General features: G+C 41.9%; 1 protein-coding gene and 1 non-coding gene across 2 annotated transcripts in view; both read right to left on the reverse strand.

Moving 5' to 3' along the window:
- Positions 1-11,566: 11,566 nt before the first annotated feature.
- Positions 11,567-19,267, reverse strand: part of HAUS6 (HAUS augmin like complex subunit 6) — a 17,633-nt gene continuing 9,932 nt past the window's right edge. The window contains exons 9-14 of the mRNA XM_044428115.1: positions 19,000-19,093; positions 18,480-18,540; positions 17,937-18,122; positions 15,426-15,561; positions 13,256-14,113; positions 11,567-12,526 (exon numbers count right to left, since the gene is read on the reverse strand). Coding sequence (XP_044284050.1) covers positions 12,519-12,526; positions 13,256-14,113; positions 15,426-15,561; positions 17,937-18,122; positions 18,480-18,540; positions 19,000-19,093 — 1,343 coding nt within the window. The 3' untranslated portion in view covers positions 11,567-12,518. The remainder of the gene's footprint in view (positions 12,527-13,255; positions 14,114-15,425; positions 15,562-17,936; positions 18,123-18,479; positions 18,541-18,999; positions 19,094-19,267) is intronic.
- On the reverse strand, positions 18,611-18,741 carry LOC123022434. The gene has a single exon (XR_006414517.1).

A 19,267-nucleotide genomic window follows, 5' to 3' on the forward strand; every position in this document is an offset into this window, starting at 1 on the left:
TGGTGCTTATGCACATACTGTGTGGATTATCTCAGAGAAACAATTAGTGGAATCAAGACTAATTCAGAGCTACAGGGGGAAAATGTTGACATTCTAGCACATGAAACTAATTTTCCTCAAAGTATCTGAAAACACTGTTATACACAGTGATTTATTTAATCAATAGTTACACCAGTTTTTGTTTAAAATTCTTCCAGTAATATGTGATTTTAACCCCTTTAACCTTCTCAGCAGGCATCACTCCTTTCCAAGCTTCTTGGGACACCCCAATTCTCTCCGCTTGGAACTTTCACGTCTATTGTTTCCTCCTCCTGCCTGCCTCAGTGGGGCGCAAATGCATCCCCGTTGCCCTCCCCTCTAATTTGGATTGATGGTTCTTGTTGTACTTTAGGAAAAGGCAGACAGGAAGGCGAAAGAGAAACCTCATTCACCATGATCAGTCTCAGCTTCCCACCACATATGTGGAATTGTGTGTACAGTAAAACATGCTTTACAAGAACCACATGCGACCATTTCCTTGTGGATCCCTCGCAGAAAACTGTTCAAATGAAGTTCTAGCTCCGAATGCAGTCCTCTTGTCTATGCAATTAGCACCACAAAAAGCTGACTGTCCTAGCTGGCCTGTGACTCTGCTACCATTCAGCAAGGGCTGAAGCATGAAACTGGATGGGTTTAAAAACTGCCTCCACAAAAATGGATATCAAGCCACTAACTTGGGTTGGATCCAGCGCCTGTCTTCCACAGTAACATGAAGGGCTTGGCTTGTGGAAAGCTCTGGCCAATTTGAGGAGATTCTCTTGCCCAAAGGAGAAGCTGCTGACACTCTGAAATGCTTTTGGGGGGCTGGAAGGCACCAGTGGAAAGGGAGGGGGAAAGAAATCTACTTTCATCTGCACAGTTGCTCCCCAGCTTAAATCTGGATCCAAACCCTTGAGCATAACTCTTTTTCTGAGCAAACACAAAAATGAAGGGGTGCCAGAAACCCTCCTACATCCATCCTGTCCTGAGAAGTAACCTCAGCTATCTGATCACATGGTGAAAAATGGAGAGACGTCTCCAGCTCACTAAGCCATCCACCAGTTCCTCCAGAGGCTCAGCCAACCTCAGAGTGAAGCATATGAATATTGCTCCCCAAAACAGTTGGGTTGGGTGCAAAACACCCATTCCTCCATGTGCTGTGGAAGAAACACTCCAGAAAACAGAATCCAGTGCTGCACAGGATTGGTCTGAATATTATTATATTGCTACTCTAGATAGGAGATAAACACATAAAACAGAAGCCTAGCCAGAAGGACTGGCATGCAGGGACTAGTATGCTGTTGGAGTAAGAAGAACAGAATCACCCCATGCATCTCAGTTCACCAGGGCAGCCTGTTCACCAGACCCCAGTGCGGCTATACAATGGCGGGCCGGCTGTCCGGATGAGCTAGGAGGCTTCCAGACAAGACTGCTATCGTGCCATCAACCTGTGTCATTCATGGAATTTTGAGGTGGCTCCAAAAATAGTGGTCTCCCACTCGCATCCCTCCCAGGTTTCTACACCACGGCTTGCTTTGTTTTTCCTTATCCTGAAGAATCATTAAAGAAGGCAAGACAAAACAGTTGCATGACACTGCCTTAGTGGCATTGAATCATACAGACGGAAGGGCCTAACGGGCCATTGTGTCCAACCACCTGCTTATTTATTTAGTGTTGTTTATTTGGGTATTTTTACCCCGTCCAATACCAGGGGATCTCTGGGCAGCTTAATGGCCGTCCAAAGACCTGCTTAATGGAGAACTCAAGTTATCCATCCAGATTTCAACACAGCCCAACTCTGCTTAGCTTTCAAGATGAAGCATGATCAGGAACCTCAGGCTATATGAAAAATATCAGAACCCCTCACCCTGGAAATACCCTCAAGAGGCATCTTAAACTATTTGGGGAGGGGGGGAACCCTGAAATTACGTTCTGTTCTTCTTTCTACCCCATCTCATCCTTGTATTAGAGACTCTTCCAAAAGAAAATAGGAACAATGATAAAACAGCATGAGTTCTACAAACAGCGAAGTAATAAACCAGCACAACCCAAGCCCCATAGCAGCCAAAGTGAGTAATCTAATTCTTTGGCAGCAATCTGCCCTTAAAAATGAACTGTAAAAAGCGAAGCTGGCACTGAAACTCATCTGGAGCACATGTCCGTCGAGCAGCCCTTCCTTGCGTAGGTCAGCTCTCCACAGCCAGGAGCTCTCCAGCCATGCTGGGCTTCAGCTGCTACACTGGGCAGTTTGGACTACTTTGCAGGAGAGTCACTGTCATGCTAAAGAGTAAGGTGTTCAGTGATCCTGAACATCCCAAATTTGAAAAGTGGCAGTGGGGGGGGGGGGCTGCATCTGAAGTTTCCTTTCCTCTTTTTCAGGAAAGCCGGCATACTCCAAAGTCTCTAGAGGGCACAGCAAAGAGGCCTGCACTTCGATTAGATTCGCAAGGGTTGCTTGGCCTACCCTCTATTTATTTACTTGCATCCTACATTCAAGACTGTTTCTGAAGTAAAATAATGCTATTTTTTTCTTTATTTAGCCTTTTCTTTCGAAAATTTTGGTAACTGTAATTACTTACGATCTAATCCCTGCAGACTTAGGAGTGTCAACGGGTGCCATGTTATGCCCTCCCATCATCAATTGTTGCTGTTAAATTGTAGTTTTACATATTGTTTAATTGGAATGTTTTTTTTGATTGTCACTCTGTTTTAATATATTGTGTTATGTTCTGGATTTTATTGAATGTAAGCTGTTCCGAGTGCCAGCATGGCTGAATGAATAGTATACAAATATATTTTATAAATAAATGCAATTAGAGGCACAGTGCATCACCTGCCTGACCCCCAACACATCAAGCAGCAAACAGCAGGTTTTGTCTTCTCTGTCACCATGTCCCAACTGAAAGGGGAAGCAGTGGGGAAGGAGCGGAGTGGGGGAACTGCCTCTCTGAGAACCAGGCCTGCTCCAGACCGAGAATTCCCACTCTGGCTCATGTTTTGCAGTCACCCTACAGCAGTGGGGCCGTGGGGGCCATTTTGCAGTGACGTGCTCCAGTCCTTGACCAAGTCTTGTGTCAAGTCTCAAGTCTTTACTTTCAACAGCAAATCGAATCTCAAGCCATTGCAAGAAATGTTCAAGCCAAGTCCCAAGTCTCTTCTCAAGAGCCAACTTGATCAGAAAAAAGGGAGGTTGTGGGTGGGTGGGTGGGTGCGTGGGTGTAAGGGGGGGATTTCTACCCCCCCCCATGCTCCCATCTGCCCTTCACTCAGTGATGCACTGAAGTCCTTTACTTCAACCATAAGTTATTTTAACAAAGCTGTGCTGTTATTTGAATTTATCAAGACTGCAATTTGGAAAAAATGATTTTCTTGACACGATTACCACCCAGCCTGGTGCTCTTATTCCCCCTGGAAACATGAAAACACGTGGAGAGAGCGGAGGCTGCAGGCAGAAGAAGCCCTTTGGCCCTTCCAGCCAAGGAGAGCACAATGCCCCCAAAAGAGCTGGAGCCTTCCCCGTATACAAGGAGTCCCAGGTTACGGATAAGCTCTGTTCCTGGGAATGTCCTTAATTCGAATTTATATATAAGTCAGATTACATGAGTAAGCCAAATGTTTGTCTTAGTATATGCATATAGTTTACCTGTCTAGGCTTATAAAACTCTTAAGTAACATTTCCACACTCACTAAAGCATCTTAACCACAATGCAGCATTGTAATAAGTAGAATAATACTGTAATAAGAAAGTAACTACATGTGTTTAAGGGAGAGACAGATAATCTTTATGTATGCATGTAGGTATACAGTACTGTAAAAAATTTACAGTTCTTAGAACAGTTAAGAATTAAGCTAGCTCACTATCTATCCTTGCATAGTTTATAACAAGATCATGAATATGAAGCATTTTGAGCACTATGAAGTATTTTATGTTGCTTGCTCTCTCTGTTCATTTTCTGAATATATTTCTGAGTTGCTCTACTAATTTACAGTAAACCATAAGAATAATAAAATGCCACAGTTCCAAACAAAACCAAACCCAGAACAAAACAGAGAAAATAATCAGAATGTCTTTTCTTTTTATGGAACTGGGTAATATTTGCAGGCCTGTTGGCCACTTTGAAGGGGATCAAGCCTTCCAGCTTCTACGCAGACAAGTGTGGGTTCTCTCTCTCTCTCTCATTCTGCTGCATCATTTCCCATAAAACAGACCTGTCGTGTGGGCATGCTAATACCGATCTAGTTCCCCTTTAGCATTTGCCCTTGTAACCAGGCCCTCAGCTGCTACAGGGCCATTTCTGGTGGGAAAAAGAAAATGGCTGCACAAACTACCCTTGTGGCCTGCTTCAAGAAAGCAACTCCAATGGTAACCTCCCTCAACCCCAGCAGCACAATCAAACCTTGGCTCTCCAGCACCAGGTACCATCTCCATCATCATCCATTAAACTAGGCTTAATGTTACCTCATGGATTGGGAAGTTATGAATAAAAACAGGAATTCAAGCTTTAAAACAACAACAACAGAATAGGGGGAAGTCATCTGGGCACCTCTGCTGCTGTGCTTTCCAGAAACTGTTTTGCCATGGTTCTACTTCATACTTGTGGCACTACACAAGCTCCAAAACACACTGGCTTGGGTACTCTCTCCCTGTGAATCTCACTCGAAAATCTCTATCTCTACAAAAAGCCATGAATATCTCTAGGGAACTACACACTCACTGATGACACATCACCAAATGTGTCACATAGTTGCCTAGAGATATTCACAGCTTTCCTGTAGAGATATTCATATAGGGTTTGTGGCAGTCTGTGCATGTGTATGTACATAATCCAGGGACTACCTTTATCTAAACCCCCCTCTCCTGCTCCTGCCCCTGCTCCCTTGTCCCTTCCTCCCACCACCTCCCTCCTGCCAAAAAGTGACTCAGTAATAAAAACAATAGAGATCTTGAGTCAAGTCACTCGCTCAGTGCTCCTAAGTCAAGTCACTGCCATGTTGACCCCCTCATACCTGGGCCCCTTGCTGCCACCTTCCTGTGGAATTCTTTGGAGTATTCATGGCCCAAAAGAAGGTTTGCCACCAAAATTTGGCGGCAAACCTCTACAGAAAGGTAAATAGGTCAAACTTAGCTTGCTCTCAGGCTGACGTTGACCTACATAGCATTCTGTAGCAATAAGCTGCTCCTTTCCGTGCTGCAAATTTTGACAGTGCGGCTGGGGATAGGCAGGGGCTGCACACACCCATAGCTCATGCATCGCCCATCCCCATACTTGAATGTGGTGGAATATTTGGAAGAATGAGGTAGGATAGATTAAACCTTCCCAGCACATGAGAGCTTCTAACTGAGCCTCAAACAGAACAATCATGAGAACCATTTGAATCAGAAATATTACCTACTGTGTGTCTGGCTGGCTGAGTGCTAATGTTTAGGGAGATTTCTGAAGTTATTTCCATCCTCTGGATCTTCTGATAGGCTGTTATCCTTGCCTGTAGATCATGACCTTCAGTCTTTTTTTCCCTTTTTCTTTTCTTAATTGTGTGGAGGTTAAGCATGTTGTCAACACTTAATACTGTTACAAGTGGGGAAGGAAGCTTTGTGCTGAATTACATTAAGCAAACTGAATGGCACACCACAAATACAAATAACTGTGGAATAATATTATTTTGCTGCTTGCTGTGCTGAAAAGCCAGTGTCTCGCAGACTTCTCCACATGGCGTCCATAGCACTAACCACTGAAATGTAGACACTTGGAAAGAGACAGCCAAACAGCTCCATGTATCCATAAAAGAGAGATTAAGGCAAAATGCGGACCAAATTCAGCATCAGTACAACTCCTTTTGTAAATATATGCGAAACCACTGTCAGTGCCATGGAAAAACAGCAACAGATGTGAAAGGCTTGGGGAAGTGTTAATGTACCCGAAATAAAAAGACACAGATGTACTAACAGTGGGCGATGTGTGTGTTTCCGCGCTGTGCCAAATCCACCCAGCACATCAACCTCCCCCAGCCGCAAGCCCACACACATTGCTCCAGATGTAGACCCCTAGACTGAAGAGCCTCTCACAGACTGGGGGCCCAAACCCCAGAAATGCAGGAGAACTGCCACCTAGGGCTGTCGGCTACTGATGTCCATAATATCCGGACTGTACTGGAATGGGCAGATTAGAAAAAGGATGCATGTGAGGGTGAAGTTGATGCCTGGATGACCAGAGAAACGCACAGGCCTAGTGCAAGAGTGAACAATGTTTTTGCCAAGGGTCGCAAGCCATCTGCCTCAGAGATGGCTGCCAATTGCACAACAGAACTGAAGTCATGTCTGACCTCATAGGAACTAGAAGTCCTTTGAATGAATACCAAGGTTCTCAGGCTCAAGCTTTGCAGCAACACACACATTGCTGAAGGACTGATAAAAGATATCTCTAAACGAACACCAAAACACATTCCAAACTCTCCAAACTTCAGCTCCCATCAGCCCGTGCAAGGTGGCTCGTGGTTAGGGATGCTGGGAGTTATAGCTGAAATCACCTGGAGGTCTCTAGGTTGCAGGAGGCTGCCTAATGCAAATGCAAATGCAAATGCAGAAAGCACGCAGGGGTGGTGATTGTGGGCTCTTGGAAAGCATCAGCCCTGCTGCTTATACAGCAGCGTTAGGAGACCAAGAGCTGTCCCGGGCCGACTTCAGATGAAGGCAGCCTCAACAATGATAGCCCAACACAAATCGCACTGAAGGCACATGGACAAAACAGCATCTCACTGCATTACCATGCATAGTCACAGATGCCCAAATCCTAGCAGCCACATTTGTCATACAACCTCCATGTTAGGCTGACTACAGCCAGGTGCTGAGGGGGTAATCTTGCCTTTATGGTGACACAAAGTCGCTATAGCAGGCCGGGGGGACTTCACACTCCATGACCCAGTACAACTTGCTGGGTTGGGGAGCACCCAACCAAGTCCTCCAGCACTCACCCCCCTTTTCCCACCAATCCTTTGGAGGTTTCTACATTGTGTTCCATTTTCCCCACTTCTAAAATGTTGAAATGCCTCTCTTAAGACTTAGCCATTAGTAGTAAGAGTAAAGGGATTAAGCTACAACATGCCGGGATTCTTTGCATTTTGCCTGAAACCAGTCACCTGTAGCCAAACCACCTTTGCCTTCTAGTCCAACCACCACCAGAAGACAGCCTTATTTGAAAATCAGTACCACACAAGAGCTAAAAGAAGGCCCCTGCTCTTGCTCTGTGGGGCCCCAGCTCTCCCTCACCAATGCCATGCCTTCTAGGACAAATACATATAAGCACACAACTTCAAGCTATGCATTATAGTGTGTCAGTGGAGCTCTGTTTTTCCTAAGTGTGTCCTTTTCAGAGAAGCAGCAGATTTACACCAATTGTGAATTAATATTCATGGTGATCACTTGCAGATGTTATACACATCCACAGCTGGCTGAGCATAGTATAAAACGCTCTCTGGGGAACTGTGGAGTTTTGAAAAAAATAAAGGCTCCAGAATTACAGCATTTTTAGACTAATACAGAGTAATTGTTTTCAGATATGGAGGCATGCGGTACCCCACAGTATACACAAACATGGTTAGTAGAAATGTTTCTGGGTGACATGCTAGTGGACTTGCGCTGACACAATGGCGCTTCCTAGTCCTCACCTCTCCCCTGCAGCCCCTCCCCGGTGTTGCTCCCCAGAGCTGTTCTGGAGAGCTCACCACATCCTTTTCTCCTGCAATCAATCCCAACTTAATGAATTCCAAACACTGGAATGGAAATCATGCGTTTACAGATATTAAATCTGGATGGCTCCCATTATGCAATTGCTTGTGATAGTTGCTTCCTGGTGGGATTTACATGTAACTGGGTTGTCTGAAAGGCTCTAGTGCATTCATCTCTGCAGTTTGTTGAAAAGGCATTTTGCATCTTATGAAATTCATTGCAAAATAGGGCCCTTTCAAGCCTGTGCAGAAACCAAAGCAATGGGATCCAGCGTGTGGCACCAAAAGAGCCAAGGCAGGGCAATATTGAAAACAAACCTGTTTGGTGAAAAATGCCAAGCAAGCTGCTCTGAGTTTCTGAACAGAAGTGTATAATAAGTAAACCATCCTCAAAGAGAGGGAAATCATCAGATGTTGGCCCCGAAAAATAGGCTATTGAGCAGTAAATCTGTGCTGGCTTTGCATGCTTATTTTTGCAGAGCCTGGGTCCCACTTCCTCAGCAAAGCAAGCCCCTTCCCAATCCCTGCCCATACTGGCGGTTGGGGAGGAAGCAGTTTCCCCACTGAGTCCTCCATTCACACACAGGAGATGCTTCTCAGTGCGCAGGCATTCCCAGTCAAGGAAACCCAGCATGCAGCTAAGCTGGGCTGGCCTGCATCCTCCCTGGTGGAAGGATGCTTAACATCTGCGTGCAACTGGCCAAGTCTTTATCATTCCTTCATGGGAACGGCTTGACTCCCTGAGCATAAGCCTTCCCTAGTGTGAAAAGCTCACATGCAGCGAAGCCTGGACCATGGCTGAAGCTCTGGCTGGAGGATCTACCAGCACTTGGGCAATCTAAAGCCTTGGTGGGAAATATCCGGTTCTGAAGTGTCCCTATCTCTGGAAAGATCATCTGCAAACATCAGTGACCTTGTCCACATTCTGACACCCTTGTCAAACTTGGGTGTTGATCCTGCAGATACCATTCCTCAAAGTAACATTAAGCTCAAGAGCATTCCACTAAGGCCCGGAGGAAGGTGTCTTGTACTGGCTGTATCCAACACAGATCTTGCTTCCCTTTTCAGTTTCATGTCCTCTTCTTCATGTTCATAATTTTCTGTGGCTTAGTCATGATGTCAGGAGAGGCACTATTCCATTGCCCTCTACTTTGGGCTCTGTTTTTACAACATGGAGCCCATGTTGCCTTCTCCAAGTTTCTGAACTGGGAAGTAAAACCATTAGCTTTACCCACATTCTGCAACCAGATATACCTGCTCTTATATGTTGCAAACTGACCAGTCCAAGGCTTAGGATGTGCTCTCATTCTTTTTGTAAAGTTTATTGGTAAAATAAAAGTATTATTTATGCTTGAGCTTTATGTCCTTGAGCTAATTCCCTCACTACCTCTAGCATAGCATAAAGTTGTGTGCACATCACACATCCATGATGATCAAATAACCATGCACAGATGCATGTTCCTGTGTGTCTATGAAGGTACAAGCACTTTTAATAACATTCAATTAATATATAAAGCTATGGAACCCTGGTGCCACGATGCAGGAAAACAGACCACGAAAACAGATTGGCTCTGTTCATGGGAGCAAGTGAAAGACATCTGACATTATTGGTGATTGCCAATAGTTATGGGCATTGTAAAATCTGGCTATTCAAGCCAGCATGTAGCATGTACATACCCACAGTTGCAGATCTCACATATGCATTTGCCAGAGGACGGAGAAAGTCGTGGAATCACAGAGGAAGACATTGTGGCAGGATAGGGAAACTGAAGTCCTGCTTCTTTCAAGATAGTAACTGTAGGCTAGCTCTTGCTGATCTCACTGCTGCAGCAGCAGTGGAAAAACGTGTTCTCCACATCCCAGCTAGTCAGCTTTCCTGGGGCAGTGCAGATTCTCTTCCTCCCCTAAGCGTGCTGCTGCTGCTCTCCCTATGCTAAACACAGTCTGTCCTGCAAAGGTTGAGGGACTCATAATAATCTCCTGGGGTAATCACTTGGAGATCCTTTGTGAAGTCACCAGGGTGGACCTGGACTTTGCAGGCAGCCACACTGCCAAAAGGAGGCCTTAACAGAGTGACTGTCCCCAGATTTGAAAGGTAATCTATGTCCAAGTGTATCACTAGCTCAATTTAAATTTGGAACATACTAGGCTATTCCAGTTGTGGACAACTCAAAGGAAGGGAGCCATGCTAGAAACCTAAGCTAGGGGACTGCAGTTTGCAAAGGTATACTTAAAAGAAACTTCTATAGCTAACACAGTTGGAAAGGCTACTTTACAGTGTTTTTTAAATTGGGAAATATTAGATTCTCATGTTGAGCTTTGAATCACTGCTTTGAAAACCTTGATATACAGATGCCAAAGAATAGCAATAGGAACACATGAACATTTAATATTCTTCCTTGGTTCTATCACATTTTGGACACCTATGAGGACTAGAAGATACACTTTTAGAAACAGTTCAGAATGCCAAAGTGTCCAAGAATGATACAAGAACAACCAGTTCTTGTGACATCCTAAGGACTACTGCATTCAGGGTTAACCTCAAATTGGCAGAGTTACAAACATTTGCTGTGCACAGGGAAGATGTAAACTCTGCTGTCAGAGGGAATTAAAGGCCAAAGGTACACACTTTGTGCATCTGATGAAGCAGACTGCAATCAGAAAAGCTTACACCAGAATAAAATTGCTACTTTTAAAAATGCTGAAACACTTGTTTTGCTGCAACAGACTAACATTGCTACCCCTTCAGAAATTACTAAGATAATACATTCCCGCCCCATATATTTATTGTATTTATATATCACCTTTTTCCTTCAATGAACCCAAGGTGTCTTACATGATATCCTCTCCATTTTATCCTGGCAACAACCCTGTGAGGTAGGTTAGACTGAGTCAGTGACTGGACCAAAGTAAGGACGAGACCCTGGATCTTCCACATCCCAATCTAATGCTCCAACCACAGTAGCTCCCAATGTTTCAAAGTAATGATGCGTATCTTATATTAGCTATAGTAGGAAAAAATAACTGTCACAGTAAAGATTTTAAGTGTTGAAATCTTTGCAACAAGTGAATATACCATATTCAATGTTGCCACAACTAATTGAAAGAAAGGCTGTACCTTCACTTAAGTTTACCAAGAGAGATGAGGCTCTTCAAACCTCTTCTAGCAGCTTATGCAGCTCAGTTTTTCTGGGCTAGAAATTCTTGTTAAATCCACTAACCTTGACTAACATCTTAGTCCTGTTTTCTGGAGACAAATACCAGATTCTTATTTAAAATAGTGGTATTTTAGTTTTGCAAACATTTGCATTAGAATGTCTTGACTTTAATACAGTGAAGTAAAGCAAGGACAGCTCCAGGAGGTCCAAGGGCCATTTTTGACCTCTGAACCACCCTCTACTAAATGGGCTGCATTCTGATGAGGAACTCAAAGGAACTCAAAATTATTTTTAAAAAACTTTTTTAAAAATGAAACTATAGCATCCAAAGTGCCAAACTAAATTTGACCCTTTTAAGTTTTCATAGAAGCTACAGAGCCCCAGTGGGTATGTGAACAAGCTTGATGTGACCTTTCCAGTGAGACTGCATGCTGCTCACCCCTGAATTAAAGGATATTTTTCAGGCAAACTCAATACTCTTACTGGACCAGTTACACTGACATTACTGGTCCCAAGACTGACATAAGCACACATCACGGATGTAAAATGTTCAGGTCTAAATTTCCAGCATGTGAAATTTCCAGGCACAGGCCTTTGCGAAGGCCAGGCACAGGCACAGAAATGGATTGTCGAAGGAGAGCTGGGGAAAAAGAAACAAGGTCAGATGATTTCAGTGAGGGAAGTTTATTATGGCAATCAGTTTTTTTAATGCAATAAACATTTTAAGGCAAACAGCAGTTTTAAGAAAAGATGGCAAATGTTAGAATTCTGTTCATTATCTACTTGGTTGTGTTATGTTTGGGCAAGTGCATTCTAATCATGCTAGGTCCTCGTTTCTGACATCACTTCTTAAATGTTTACAATGGTTAATAACTTATCTAATTTAAGGCAGACAAGCTAAGTGAAGTACCTGAATCCTTGTGATCTTTGTGTCTATATTCCATGCATGTGTAATTTCTGCACTGCACTGCACAAGCAGAGAGGGTTTGCAGAGACATGATATCTGCATGGGTGAATAGTAAAGAAAAGCCATAAAACAGGATGGCACTGATTTCCCATGAAAATCTATTTTAGAGGGAACACTTGGCAAAGCTTACTATCAAGAGAAAAACAGTAATTAAGACTATTCTCAAACCTCCCCAGATTTCTACATGGGGAAAACTGAAACAGGAAAAAGTAACTGGCTTAGCCAAGTATTTTTAAGAATGCTTCATTAGAAAGGCATACTAAAAAGTTAAGGACAAGATTTAGCTACCTGAAAAACATGCTATTATCTGTTTAGGAAGGACACTTATTACAAATTCATTGCAGTACTGCTGCACTCTCTTTAACACTTAAAATCCCATGTCTGTGACTGGCTGCAAATTCATCAATATCTCTTGATCAATTGAACAGAAGGAATTCAACATCATGGAGACTATGCAACAAACCTACAGTCAAGTATTAGCACTAGTTAACACAAAACATCTCAATTAAATAACTATAAGGTTTACAAAAATATTTCAAGTTTTATTTACAAGTTTTGTATCCACAGTTAGTGCAACATTTTTATATAAACATGGGCTGGCTTCAGTTTTGCAGATGTTTGCAGGTGAAGAGTCTTTTGCATCCAGCTTCACACTATTTTTCTGAAAAAGGAACATATGAACCATTTTAAAATCTATTTCTTTCTTGAATTTTCCTAAAAATAGGATAACAAAGACTGAAATGTGTGCTTTTACATATGGGGTAAAAATCTATTTCAAAGCAATCATTGCTGATTTTTCTTTTAAAAATCATGTGGAGAGAGTATTTTTATGGATTTCCTGCCTTTTAAAAATTATATAAAGAACAATATTGCCATGATCTAAAATATGTTTTGCATGCAGGAACAGATTTCAACACGAGAAATCACTCTCCTTATACAAATTGCTATGTAGACCAAAATTTAAAAATAAAAACAGTAGTGCATCAAGGGACATCCACTGATAAAAGCCAGGGGACCCCCTTTCCAGACCAATATCAAATTGGTGTGGTAAGAAAAACAAACCAGAAGCAGTTTGGGGTATGTAAAATTATTTGTGTCATTCTTTGACTGCTACACAAGTTATCATAAAACCACCTGGTCCTTCACATATGTATTATTAAACACTGCAATAATGAAAGAAGTACAGAAACATACAAGATACTGAATGCATTACAGGGCTGTACCAGCAGTTTACTAGTATGCTCTTTTTTCTACCTCTGCTCAAGATAAACAAGTGCTTCAAGAAATACACTGGAAAAGAGGGATGCCAAATGTGTGCAAGCGTGCACATGCACACATATATCCCATATATAGCAAAGGAGACGGTTTGCATGATCACTTATATACTAACCCTTCAGTTTATTTAATAAGTCTCCTTGATCCTTTATGCCTGACCTCTCTCTCAGTTGCACTGGAGAAAATGAGATTAGAGGGGAGAGAGGAATCTTTCTTTCCAGAAGAGTCGTGCATGCTGGTGTCTTGAAAAGTTCTGCATCCAATGCATATGGTTTTCTAAAAGGACTAAGCACATCATTAGTGTCCAGGCTCACTGGTGTGAGACTAAACTCTGACTTGCACCTTGGAATTTGCTTTCTAGAAGGTGAGTTTTCAGGGACAGTCTTTTCCAACACTTCACAGCGGCTCCAAATAGACTGGAAATTCAGTTTTTGCTCACTTCCTGCCACAGAATCTGGCAAAGCTCTGCTATCTCTGGAGTTTTCGTCTTTTATTTCATTTGACTCTAAACTATTAAAACTATCAAGACTTATGGAACCCATTTCCTCTGGAAGAGTCTCTTGAAGTATGCCCAGCTGGATAACTTCATGGCTATCAGAACTAATGCCTCCTACCATGTGAGAAGCATCCCATGACAGAGTGGTCTGCATTGAAGAATTCTGATCCACAGTACGTGTTAGTCCTTGCTTGCAGCCTTTATCATCTATTGGCCCAATGGCTGTTTGGTGGGTTGGCAGTTCACTATGGCTGATAGCTGCCTGCTGAAAGCTATATGGAGATGGCACTTCCAGGAATGGAAATTCCGCTGTATCAGATATGCATGAAGACATAAAGCACGCCATACTTGAATCTATTTGGTTCCTAGGGACTGTATCCTGTGGTATATCATTTGTTGTTTCAGTTTGATGTGATTCTGCACCTGAGGATTCTTCAACTTGAATAGCATTTTTCCATGAGCTTCTAATTTCAGTAACTAAAATTGAATAGGAAATATTAACTTCAGCATTGAGTCCCTTTTCTATACATTTCTAACACAGTTAGGTTAGTAAGCTCCATTGCCTCCTTCCAGACAGCCCACAAGGCTGTATGCAATGACACCGGCTACTGACATACAGCTTCTTAGAGGAACAGTGTCTTTGCGCACCAAAGAAGCCTGCAAAGCCCTGCTCTTTGGCTACTGGAAAGTCTTCCCTCTTCTTCCATGTCTGAGATTTCACCAAGCATTGTCCACCTAGTATCAAGCTGGTTCTTACAGCCATAATGGTAAACATGTTCTCTAATAAAAAGTGTGGAAAATGGGGGAGATTCCCAAGGTGCTAAATGCATGACCGAATACCTGGCCTTGCACTGCACAATTAGAGACTGCACTGACTTTGCCATGTGCGAAGTGGTGTGCAGTTGAAGGTGGTAAGATGCACTCTTTTAGAAACGACTAGGTATTAAAGCTAAAATCACTGGGGCTGTGGGTGTGAGCTTGGACTCTGAGGGGTGGTGGAGGACAGGAGAGCCTGCAGGAATGTTGTCCATAGGGTCATGATGGGTCGGGCACAACTTTGCAACTAACAATATATTCAGAGTTAATCTGGAATGCACCTTTGACTTTTACACCTGCACAAAGTCAAATTGCCTCTGATATCGAGGCCTTTCTGCAGACTTTCTTGAGACCACTTGTGCACTTATCTCATTTGGCTCTCAGCTGAGCCTCAACAGCCAGTATTTCCTTGCAGATGGAATTACATGAAGGTAGATTACTCCTGAGAAGCCAACTCAGATCAGCAGAATCCTCTCCAGAACAGCTGAAGTCAAACTGCCTCTGCTCAGCCTTGGAGCTGTCAGATGAAACATTCCCAGTCACAAGTAGAAGGTAAGCCACTTGGTCAGTTAGTTCAGACTGGGAGCCTCCAGACTAATGGGTATCAGTAGGACAGCATCTACTTGTCAGCTGGCTGAAGAAAAACAGTCCACAGTAGAAATGGAAAGAAAGTATAGTTTCTTCAGCCAGGGTCCCTGAGAGCATCAACTGACATTACTGCCCAACACTAGAATACTGAAGAAAAAAAAACATTCCACCTGGAAATTGTTGGGATCATTTTTTTCTTGAGTTCCAGCTACCCAAAGCACTATATTATTTGGCTATTTGGTGAAAAATTTAATGTAGTGCCCAAACTACCTGTCCTAAAGCAAAACACAAGTTTGAATCATTCTTGCATCAAACAGCCTCAAAAGCTTTAACTCTGTACCAACTCTGGCATGGCAGAATCTCTAGCTATATTGGAGATACTTGCTCAGATTTTCTGGAGTCCGTGGAATCTGTTTCCTTGTTAAGAAAGGATCTGAGATTAAGGTGCCAATCAGGTCCTCTAAATACGTCCCCGGTCCGCCATTGTTCTGGGATGTATCAGATACAACTACATCTGCTACCTGCAGATACAAACAACAAGGAATGAAAGAGACAAACCACATCCTGATAGTAGGATTTCAAGCCCAGGTCTAACAAAATACTTTAAAATTGATTTTCCTAAGGAAGCATCTAAGAGGAGCACTATTACAGCCTTCAACAGAAAAGCACAGATTACTTATGTCAAGGACTGGGACAGCTTTCAGTCTAAGGGCCTTTAATTTATGTTCAGAAAAACCCTCAGAGACTGCATTCAAGTGGTAGGCAAGGCCAAAGGAATAGGGCCTAAAACACAGAAATATATGAGAATATTGTAGTTTAAAGTTCTTACTACAAGTCCTTTTTTGTAAACTGCCCAGAGAGTTTTGGCTGTAGGCAGCACAGAACTGAAATAAATTACCTGGAGGAAAGCCTTTTCTGCAGTGGCACCCAGAATCTGGAATGTGCTCCCCAAAGAGGTTTGCCTGGCACTGACTTTATATTCTTTTCGGCACCTGGTGAAAACCCTTTTATTTGCCCATCATTTTAAATGTTAGGAATTTTAATCAGGTTTTAACTTCACAGTCATTTTTTGTTTTTTTGATTTTGCTCCTATTCTTGACTTTGATTTTGTTTTGATTTCTTTCATTTGTGAAATGCTATTTGCTTTATGCACATATTTAACTATTTATTTAATTATTGTTAATCTGTCAGATTGTTTGCTTTGATTTTTGTAAGTCACCCTGAGATGCTTTTGCATATAGGGCAGGGTATAAATTTTAAATAAATAAATAAATTCTAAGCCATAGGGATGGCAGAGAAACTTGCAAGTGAATTTGGATTTCAGTGAATCTTTCCTATGGGTTCCTAGCAGACCAGCTTCTTCCAAGCTGCATGGATTCTTCAGACCATTTTTTAATGGGGGAGGGGGGATGTTTTGTGCAAGTGCACATTTGCAGACAGAAAGTTTTTATATATTCCTTTAAAAAACTCTAAATCAGTCAATGACAGCAGAAAGAAGTCTGACAATTAAAAAAATAAAAACACAGAATGGATTTAATGGAATCTCTGCATCCCTACTTAAGACAAACATTTCAACCTTTTTGAAGGGGGAAAATTGCATGTTTATTCATTACATTTCTACCTTGCCCATTAGCCAATGATGTCCTGGGTGGATTAAACCCACATAAGCCAGGAAAACAGCTAACCATAGCTAGTTATGGAAAAGGGGTAGAATCTGGGGAACCATGTGTGGCCATTTGGAAAAACTTAAGCCTAAGATACCCCATCTGGTCTTAGTGCCTGTAACAGCTGTTACACAAGCTGCAGCTGTTACATATGCTGTAAAGCCTGAAATGTCTGATCCTGCCTAACCTTGGAAGCTAAGCAGGGTCAGTTCTGGTTATTTGTGTGTATGACTCTAGGATTATTGTTGTAAACTGCCCAGAGAGCTTCAGCTACTGGCAATATAGAGGTGGAGGTGGTGGTGGTAATGGTAACAACCGCATTTTCCACCTACTCTGACCTAGGGCTCTTCAACTTCCAGTATTGAATAGAGACTAGTTTTTGTCAGCTACTAAGAATTTTGCATTAGAAGGGTAACTACCTTGAGATGAACTGTTGCAACTATGGTCCTAAAGTCAAAATATATGGAGTTGGATCTAGCATTAATGCTTCACCATTGGAAGGGTGCCAACTGGCAGAATGGGACTTCCATGTCCTCTCTTCTCCTTCTGCGGTATCACAAACCACCTTCCAAATCTCCTACAAGAAGGTCTTCCCATCCTCTGAAGATTTGGAGAGCATGGGAGGACAGCTGCTGTGGGGAGAAGATGCAGAAGTCCCCTTCTACCCATAGTGCCCTTCTGCTGGTGAAACATCACTATGGGATGCGTGCAACCCACAAGGGACAATTTAGTAGCTTGATGAAAATTAAACTGCTGCAAAACTTTAAAATGAAATAGCTAAATTTGCCTCGTAATATAAGCATTTCATGTTTGCGCAAAAAAACAGCTCATGTCCTTTTTCACTGTATTACAAATACAACAGAAATCCAGTTACCACTTCCTGCAATTTGCCTGTGCAGTAAAAAATCAGTCTTGTGTAAAGCCCTGCAATTTTATGCCCCCCTTAATTTTCGATCCTGCCTTATTATTGATTTATATAGAACCTGCAACCAGAAGCTGCCAAAAGACAAATAATCTTAAAAAATGACAGCTAAGGGGGAAGAATATGAATTAGTGATTTATCTGTGTTACTTATAAACTGGTAGATTCATCGTAGTGCATTAATGTTCTACTATTTTGGTAACTAAAATATTTTATACTTAATGAATTAGTACAGTGAACCAAAAATTTCAAGTTGTTGCCAATTTCTGCTGTCGAGCTGAGTGAATGAACAACCTTAAAATATTCCTCACCTCTTCTGCCAGTTGTTCTTGTGCTCTCTTCAGAGGGTCTTCTCTTTTAACTGAAGATGAAGTTCTTAATGTATCAGCTTGTCTTCTCTTCCCAGTTTCCACTGATTTAGGGTTTCTTCCTTTGTATTTCAAGATTTGAAAATCTGGATGCTCTGTTGTCCTTTTGGGAGTTTCAGTACCTGATCCCTTAAAAAAAAATTGAGATTTATATATGTGCTCAAGGATGGGTTTACAGATGCAGATTGTCATATTAAACAATAGTTGCAGATTTAGTTGCTACCACTGACACACAGCTACCTGAATTGTACTGATAGTCTATTCTAATAACTCAGAAAGAGGATAGACAAATAATGGTATTTTAAACCCCACAGAGAACCACATAAGTGACTATTTCCACCACTGCTATGCAGTAAAATGAATGGATATAGGAGTGGCAGATTACACCGAAGAAAACCTATTTCTCTATTTTTCTACATTGCTATTCAATAGCTTCCTGTAACACTTCAACTTTTCTTCAAGAATTCATTAGCTACCGATGGTTACCTTTTCAGAAGTTATCCTGGTTTCAGATTCTGTAGCAAAATTAGAACAGGATGTGACAATCCTAGAAAAAGTATTAAATGTTAGTAAAAGTATATAGATGAAGTAATGCACTTTTCTGCTCAGCTACTGAAACTTGTATGCCTCGTATCTGTCCGTTATGATTTCCCTCAATTCATCCCGGTCATCAAAAGGCAATTTTATTATAGGGAGCACTTGTGGCAACTAGAGTAATGCTTTTCTCTGTTTGAGTATCAGCGTCCCAGACATATAAAGCAATACACATACACAACACAAAATGTTTTTCAGTATGCATCTGTAAATATTTTTAAAACTGGCTCTGTAAAATCACTAGGCACAACAGTAAATCATGCATTATCAGTTCAAGAGGAAGGACATTTGAGCAACTGTTATCATTTTCTGCATAAGATATCGAAATTACATTTTACAGCAGTTACATTTTCTCTTATTAAAACCAAGTACTAATAATATTTGTTTAAGATAACAAGTATTTAAATCATACCTCTCTGAGATTAGTGCAGTTGAATTATCTTGACTTCCTGATGCATTACCAGTTCTCTCCAATGTGTTTGTCTGAGGATTTTTCTTGGCCAAGTCTAAACACATTTTTAAAAAGAGTCAAAATTTAGCTGCATAACAAAATACTTCCAGATAAAGCATTAACTACTATATTTCAATAGAGAACAACACTAACTTAAGTCAAACAGTATAAATAAATCCTCAAGCTCTTTGGCTGTGCAGGCACACTGTTCCTTGCTTACAGTAACAAA

The sequence above is a fragment of the Varanus komodoensis genome, unplaced genomic scaffold, assembly GCF_004798865.1.
Source record: "Varanus komodoensis strain SLA01 unplaced genomic scaffold, ASM479886v1 scaffold19, whole genome shotgun sequence".
Classification (NCBI taxonomy): domain Eukaryota; kingdom Metazoa; phylum Chordata; class Lepidosauria; order Squamata; family Varanidae; genus Varanus; species Varanus komodoensis.